Source organism: Oncorhynchus gorbuscha, unplaced genomic scaffold (genome assembly GCF_021184085.1).
Source record: "Oncorhynchus gorbuscha isolate QuinsamMale2020 ecotype Even-year unplaced genomic scaffold, OgorEven_v1.0 Un_scaffold_8087, whole genome shotgun sequence".
NCBI classification, from domain to species: domain Eukaryota; kingdom Metazoa; phylum Chordata; class Actinopteri; order Salmoniformes; family Salmonidae; genus Oncorhynchus; species Oncorhynchus gorbuscha.
In genome coordinates this window covers 1-8,605 of record NW_025751341.1, presented here as the reverse complement: position 1 = coordinate 8,605, position 8,605 = coordinate 1, and the positions used below count along the sequence as shown (strand labels likewise).

The following is an 8,605-nucleotide window of genomic DNA, read 5'->3' as shown; positions in this document are numbered from 1 at the left end:
GAAGAATATATATATATATATATATATATATATATATATATATATATATATATAAAAACCAGCTTCACCTGGAATGTTTTCCAACAGTCTTGATATATATCTATATATCTATATAGATATATATCAAGAGTTGGAAAAACATTCCAGGTGAAGCTGGTTGAGAGAATATATATATATATATATATATATATATATATATATATATATATATATATATATATATATAAACTGGGTGAATGCTGATTGGCTGAAAGGCGTGGTATATCAGACCGTATCCACGGGTATGACAAAACATTTATTTTTACTGCTCTAATCACGTTGATAACCAGTTGATAATAGCAATAAGGCACCTCAGGGTTTGTGATATATGGCCAATATACCACGACTAAAGGCTGTATCCAGTCACTCCACGTTGTGTCGTGCCTAAGAACACAATATTGGCCATATAACACAGCTCCTCAGGCCTTATTGCTTAAATATACAGTACCAGTCAAAAGTCTGGACACAGTTAAAAATAGAACGTCATCATGTTTTGGTCACAAAGAAAAAAACACTTGCCTTGTTAGTTGGCTACAGCTGGTTGTACCATTTCAACAAACCCTGTAACCACTAGTTATTACTTCTAAACAAAATACCTTTTAGGGTGGACTCTGTTGGTTTACTGTTTGAACATGTCATGTTTTGTCTTATATTGTCTTGTCATTTTGCTTTTCCTTCTGTTCGTTTTCCCCCTGCTGGTCTTTTTAGGTTCGTTCCCCTTTTTCTCTCTCCCTCCCTCTCTCTCTTCTCTCTGTCGTTCCGTTCCTGCTCCCAGCTGTTCCTATTCCCCTAATCAATCATTTAGTCTTCCCACACCTGTTCCCTATCTTTTCCCCTGATTAGAGTCCCTATTTCTCCCCTTGTTTTCCGTTTCTGCCCTGTCGGATCCTTTGTATTGTTCACCGTGCTGTGTCTTTTGTATCGCCCTGTCGTGTCAATGTTTCCCTCAGATGCTGCGTGGTGAGCAGGTGTCTGAAAGTCTGCTCGGTCAGTGCCTTCCCGAGGCAACCTGCAGTTATATCAGTCTCCCAGTCAGTTCTGGTGATTACGAGTGATATTGTTTTTATGCTTTATTTACCGCTCCGATTTGTCTAGGAGTATTGCTATTTTCCTTAAACTGGATTAAAGACTCTGTTTTAGCCAAGTCGCTTTTGGGTCCTCATTCACGTGCATAACAGAAGGATCCGACCAAGAATGGACCCAGCGACTACAGACGCTCGTAACACTGCCGTCGAGATCCAAGGAGCCATGCTCGGCAGACACGAGCAGGAATTGTCTGCTGCTCGTCATGCCATGGAGAACCTGGCCGCTCAGGTTTCCGACCTCTCTGGACAGTTCCAGAGTCTTCGTCTCGTGCCACCTGTTACTTCCTGGTCTGCCGAGCCTCCGGAACCTAGGGTTAATAACCCACCTTGCTACTCCGGGCAGCCCAAGGAGTGCCGCTCCTTTCTCACCCAGTGTGATATTGTGTTCTCTCTCCAACCCAACACATACTCTAGAGAGAGAGCTCGGGTTGCTTACGTCATTCCTCTCGCTAAACTTCCTTCCGCTAAGGAGACGGCACAAATCATCATCGAGAATGTGTTCAGAATTCATGGCCTCCCGTTAGGACGCCGTTTCAGACAGAGGTCCGCAATTCACGTCACAGTTTTGGAGGGGAGTTCTGTCGTTGATTGGTGCGTCCGTCAGTCTCTCTTCCGGGTTTCATCCCCAGTCTAACGGTCAAGCAGAGAGGCCAATCAGACAATTGGTCGCATACTACGCAGCCTTTCTTTCAGAAACCCTGCGTCTTGGGCAGAACAGCTCCCCCTGGGCAGAATACGCTCACAACTTCAGCTTTGCTCGTCTGCTACCGGGTTATCTCCCGTTTCAGAGTAGTCTGGGTTACCAGCCTCCTCTGTTCTCATCCCAGCTTGCCGAGTCCAGCGTTCCCTCCGCTCAAGCGTTTGTCCAACGTTGTGAGCGCACCTGGAGGAGGGTGAGGTCTGCACTTTGCCGTTACAGGGCACAGACTGTGAGAGCCGCCAATAAACGTAGGATTAAGAGTCCAAGGTATTGTTGCGGCCAGAGAGTGTGGCTTTCCACTCCAACCTTCCTCTCTTGACAGCTTCTCGTAAGTTGACTCCACGGTTCATTGGTCCGTTCCGTGTCCTCCAGGTCGTCAATCCTGTCGCTGTGCGACTGCTTCTTCCGCGACATCTTCGTCGCGTCCATCCTGTCTTCCATGTCTCCTGTGTCAAGCCCTTTCTTCGCACCCCCGTTCGTCTTCCCTCCCCCCCCTCCCCGTCCTTGTCGAGAGTGCACCTATTTACAAGGTACGTAGGATCATGGACATGCGTTCTCGGGGACGGGGTCACCAATACTTAGTGGATTGGGAGGGTTACGGTCCTGAGGAGAGGGAGTTGGGTTCCGTCTCGGGACGTGCTGGACCGTTCACTTATTGATGATTTCCTCCGTTGCCGCCAGGATTCCTCCTCGGTGCGCCAGGAGGCGCTCGGTGAGGGGGGGGTACTGTCATGTTTTGTCTTATATTGTCTTGTCATTTGCTTTTCCTTCTGTTCGTTTTCCCCTGCTGGTCTTTTTGGTTCGTTCCCCTTTTTTCTCTCTCCTCCCTCTCTCTCTTCTCTCTGTCGTTTTCGTTCCTGCTCCCCCAGCTGTTCCTATTCCCTAATCAATCATTTAGTCTTCCCACACCTGTTCCCTATCTTTTCCCCTGATTAGAGTCCCTATTCTCCCTTGTTTTCCGTTTCTGCCCTGTCGGATCCTTGTATATTGTTCACCGTGCTGTGTCTTTGTATCGCCCTGTCGTGTCGTGTTTCCCTCAGATGCTGCGTGGTGAGCAGGTGTCTGAGTCTGCTACGGTCAAGTGCCTTCCCGAGGCAACCTGCAGTTTATTATCGAGTCTCAGTCTGTCCTCGTCATTACGAGTGGAATTGTTTTTATGCTTTATTTACCGCTCCGATTTGTCTAGGAGTATTGCTATTTCCTTAAACTGGATTAAAGACTCTGTTTTCGCCAAGTCGCTTTTGGGTCCTCATTCACCTGCATAACAGAACAGTTGCTGAGATAATATTTTGGTTATCAATGCAAATAAGCTACTTTGATGAATAGCCTATATACTGTATAGATGTCAGATGTAGGAACCAAGTTACAACACCGCCTCCGGCTGAGGAGAGAATGATATGGCGCGTCTCCAATTTTAAGGAAGTTAAAAAAGTATGTCGAATGCCAGAGAGTATTTACAAGGAACCGCCTGTTTTGTGACGAAAAACGACATCGCAACTCCGTCAGACCGAGTAGTAAAGCTTTAGAGAACTAGGTTACTACGTTACGAAAGGGATTAGGGTTCGCTGAAATGAACAACATTGTCCCTGACCCGACTAAACTTATCGAGCCACAACCTGCCTGACCTCAGAACAGCTTCTGCTTCAATAACACGATTGCATGTGTGTGTGTGTGTGTGTGTGTGTGTGTGTGTGTGTGTGTGTGTGTGTGTGTGTGTGTGTGTGTGTGTGTGTGTGTGTGTGTGTGTGTGTGTGTGTGTGTGTGTGTGTGTGTGTGTGTGTGTGTGTGTGTGTGTGTGTGTGTGTGTGTGTGTGTGTGTGTGTGTGTGTGTGTGTGTGTGTGTGTGTGTGTTTGCATATGCCCAGTTGCATGGTACTACTCACAATTGGAAAGAGGAATGGGACTCCTGACCGGCTGAAGTCATCCCCGTAGAGAGCAGTCATGCTGGCTGGTTGGTACCAAGGCTCGGTAGGGTGGAGGTAGAGAACTAGAGCCCATCCCTTGACCTCTGAAGCGTGTCTAGCCATCCTCTCCTTATCTTCAGCCAGGGTCCTCTCCTAGACAAATAGATAGCTAGGTATTTACAGAATGTAGATAGGGATTTTATTCATCATCGTGAGGGGACAATACCGGGACGGTTTCCTGGACACAGATTACGCCAGACCTGGGACCATGCCAGATCAATGGAGATGTCTAGGACCAGACATAATGTATCTGGTGTCCAGGACCAGACATAATGTATCTGGTGTCCAGGACCAGACATAATGTATCTGGTGTCCAGGACCAGACATAATGTATCTGGTGTCCAGGACCAGACATAATGTATCTGGTGTCCAGGACCAGACATAATGTATCTGGTGTCCAGGACCAGACATAATGTACTAATGGCCAGACCAGACATAATGTATCTGATGTCCAGGACCAGACATAATGTATCTGATGTAATGTATCTGATGTCCAGGACCAGACATAATGTATCTGGTGTCTAACAGAAGTCCAGGACCAGACATAATGTATCTGGTGTCCAGGACCAGACATAATGTATCTGGTGTCCAGGACCAGACATAATGTATCTGGTGTCCAGGACCAGACATAATGTATCTGATGTCCAGGACCAGACATAATGTATCTGGTGTCCAGGACCAGACATAATGTATCTGGTGTCCAGGACCAGACATAATGTATCTGGTGTCCAGGACCAGACATAATGTATCTGGTGTCCAGGACCACATAGCTATTTGGTGTCCAGGACCAGACATACGTATCTGGTGTCCAGGACCAGACATAATGTATCTGGTGTCCAGGACCAGACATAATGTATCTGGTGTCCAGGACCAGACATAATGTATCTGGTGTCCAGGACCAGACATAATGTATCTGGTGTCCAGGACCAGACATAATGTATCTGGTGTCCAGGACCAGACATAATGTATCTGGTGTCCAGGACCAGACATAATGTATCTGGTGTCCAGGACCAGACATAATGTGTCTGGGAAAACAGAAGCAGACACACATACTGTACAAAACCAAACCAACAGAATACAGGTACCATGTCATACCTGTTTCAGCCTCTCCTCATCCCTCATCAGGGCCACCAGCTGCTTGGCCTTCTCCCTAACATTCACCCCCTGGTCCCTGCCATCCCTGTCTGTGAACTGGAAGTCCCGTAGGGTCTACATAGGAGGAGGAGGAGGAGAAGGAAATATACTTTATTATACTTTTTCTGCAGATATTTTTTTGGTTTCTACCCCTGAGAAAGAAACCATTCAGAAGCCAGCTCAGTGCACTCACTCAGACATTTATCCCGACAGGCTCGGGATTCGAACCGTCAACCTAACCTGTATGGTGTAGGCGTTCTCCCTGCACTGCTGCGCCACACGTTCCGAGCCCGTTTTGATCAGGTAGTCCAGTAGAGTCAGGGCCTAGCAATAAAATAACAATACACTTCACTTACACAAAACACACTTCAAAACAGACACCACACACATCTAACAGTAGAGTCAGGGCCTAGCAATAAAATAACAATACACTTCACTTACACAAAACACACTTCAAAACAGACACCACACACATCTAACAGTAGATAGAAAGACAAGGGTTAAACAAAACAGACACCACACACATCTAACAGTAGATAGAAAGACAAGGGTTAAACAATACAGACAGACACCACACACATCTAACAGTAGATAGAAAGACTAGGGTTAAACAATACAGACAGACACCACACACATCTAACAGTAGATAGAAAGACAAGGGTTAAACAATACAGACAGACACCACACACATCTAACAGTAGATAGAAAGACAAGGGTTAAACAATACAGACAGACACCACACACATCTAACAGTAGATAGAAAGACTAGGGTTAAACAATACAGACAGATACCACACACATCTAACAGTAGATAGAAAGACAAGGGTTAAACAATACAGACAGACACCACACACATCTAACAGTAGATAGAAAGACAAGGGTTAAACAATACAGACAGACACCACACACATCTAACAGTAGATAGAAAGACTAGGGTTAAACAATACAGACAGACACCACACACATCTAACAGTAGATAGAAAGACAAGGGTTAAACAATACAGACAGACACCACACACATCTAACAGTAGATAGAAAGACAAGGGTTAAACAATACAGACACCACACACATCTAACAGTAGATAGAAAGACAAGGGTTAAACAATACAGACAGACACCACACACATCTAACAGTAGATAGAAAGACAAGGGTTAAACAAAACAGACACCACACACATCTAACAGTAGATAGAAAGACAAGGGTTAAACAATACAGACAGACACCACACACATCTAACAGTAGATAGAAAGACAAGGGTTAAACAATACAGACAGACACCACACACATCTAACAGTAGATAGAAAGACTAGGGTTAAACAATACAGACACCACACACATCTAACAGTAGATAGAAAGACAAGGGTTAAACAATACAGACAGACACCACACACATCTAACAGTAGATAGAAAGACAAGGGTTAAACAAAACAGACACCACACACATCTAACAGTAGATAGAAAGACAAGGGTTAAACAATACAGACAGACACCACACACATCTAACAGTAGATAGAAAGACTAGGGTTAAACAATACAGACAGACACCACACACATCTAACAGTAGATAGAAAGACAAGGGTTAAACAAAACAGACACCACACACATCTAACAGTAGATAGAAAGACAAGGGTTAAACAATACAGACAGACACCACACACATCTAACAGTAGATAGAAAGACAAGGGTTAAACAATAGACAGACACACATCTAACAGTAGATAGAAAGACAAGGGTTAAACAATACAGACAGACACCACACACATCTAACAGTAGATAGAAAGACAAGGGTTAAAAACAATACAGATAAACACACATCTAACAGTAGATAGAAAGACATGCTAAAACAATACAGACAGACACCACAAGACATCTAACAGTAGATAGAAAGACAAGGGTTAAACAATACAGACACCACACACATCTAACAGTAGATAGAAAGACAAGGGTTAAACAATACAGACACCACACACACATCTAACAGTAGATAGAAAGACAAGGGTTAAACAATACAGACAGACACCACACACATCTAACAGTAGATAGAAAGACAAGGGTTAAACAATACAGACACCACACACATCTAACAGTAGATAGAAAGACAAGGGTTAAACAATACAGACAGACACCACACACATCTAACAGTAGATAGAAAGACTAGGGTTAAACAATACAGACAGACACCACACACATCTAACAGTAGATAGAAAGACAAGGGTTAAACAATACAGACACCACACACATCTAACAGATAGAAAGACAAGGGTTAAACAATACAGACAGACACCACACACATCTAACAGTAGATAGAAAGACAAGGGTTAAACAATACAGACAGACATCTAAACAGTAGATAGAAAGACTAGGTTAAACAATACAGACACCACACACATCTAACAGTAGATAGAAAGACAAGGGTTAAACAATACAGACAGACACCACACACATCTAACAGTAGATAGAAAGACAAGGGTTAAACAATACAGACAGACACCACACACATCTAACAGTAGATAGAAAGACAAGGGTTAAACAAAACAGACACCACACACATCTAACAGTAGATAGAAAGACAAAGGGTTAAACAATACAGACAGACACCACACACATCTAACAGTAGATAGAAAGACTAGGGTTAAACAATACAGACAGACACCACACACATCTAACAGTAGATAGAAAGACAAGGGTTAAACAAAACAGACACCACACACATCTAACAGTAGATAGAAAGACAAGGGTTAAACAATACAGACAGACACCACACACATCTAACAGTAGATAGAAAGACAAGGGGTTAAACAATACAGACAGACATCTAACAGTAGATAGAAAGACTAGGGTTAAACAATACAGACACCACACACATCTAACAGTAGATAGAAAGACAAGGGTTAAACAATACAGACAGAATATGATGATAAAAATAGGAACAGGATATTTAAAGAATGAAAGGAAAACTAACAATTGTATGTCAGTAAATATGATAGAGAAAACATTTAGTTTCCAGGTGAATGTTGTATGTTAGTAAATATCATAGAGAAAACATTTAGTTTCCAGGTGAACGTTGACCTTGTAGACGTGTCTCCAGTTCTTCCCGCTGTCGTTGAGCCGTTTCCAGATCATACCCATGACCTCAGTGAACGCCACCACGTTGAAGGTCAGGTCAGCGATCTCTGACATCAGAGAGGAGGGGGGGCCCCACGGGTCGTTGGAGGTCGCCTCGCGGACCTTAATATAATAATAATATGAATACATATTTAGTTCGGAAAAAAAAATATTTCGGGCCGGGATTCAATCCGATCTCATTTTGTCAGCGATGCGCCATTTAAAAAGTCATTTCCGATTGAGCCGACATACGCAGCATTCAGCGTGAATGAGGTCTCCGAAACATTCCCTTTAAAATCACCAACAAAGCACGATCGGTTTGAATCCCAGCCCAAGAAAAATTATAAACTACAATATATAAGAATGATTGATGATGGCTCTTTTCTCAGACCCAAAGAAGCTTTACAATATTGACAGTTGACGTCGAAGGTTTACATACACTTATGTTGGAGTCGTTAAAATGTGTTTTTCAATCACTCCACACATTTCTTGTTAACAAACTATAGTTTTGGCAAGTCGGTTAGGACATCTACTTTGTGCATGACACAAGTCATTTTTCCAGCAATTGTTTACAGAC

The 8,605-nt window shown here is 43.4% G+C and overlaps 1 protein-coding gene across 1 annotated transcript; it reads right to left on the bottom strand.

The window, feature by feature from the left end:
- Nucleotides 1-3,735: 3,735 nt before the first annotated feature.
- LOC124029895 (epsin-3-like) lies at nt 3,736-8,151 on the bottom strand (the record flags this gene model as incomplete). Its single annotated transcript, XM_046341450.1, has 4 exons — nt 3,736-3,881; nt 4,884-4,997; nt 5,163-5,246; nt 7,993-8,151. Coding segments are annotated over 4 exons (503 nt in total), but the record flags the coding sequence as incomplete, so codon positions are not given.
- Between the last annotated feature and the right edge of the window lie 454 nt (nt 8,152-8,605).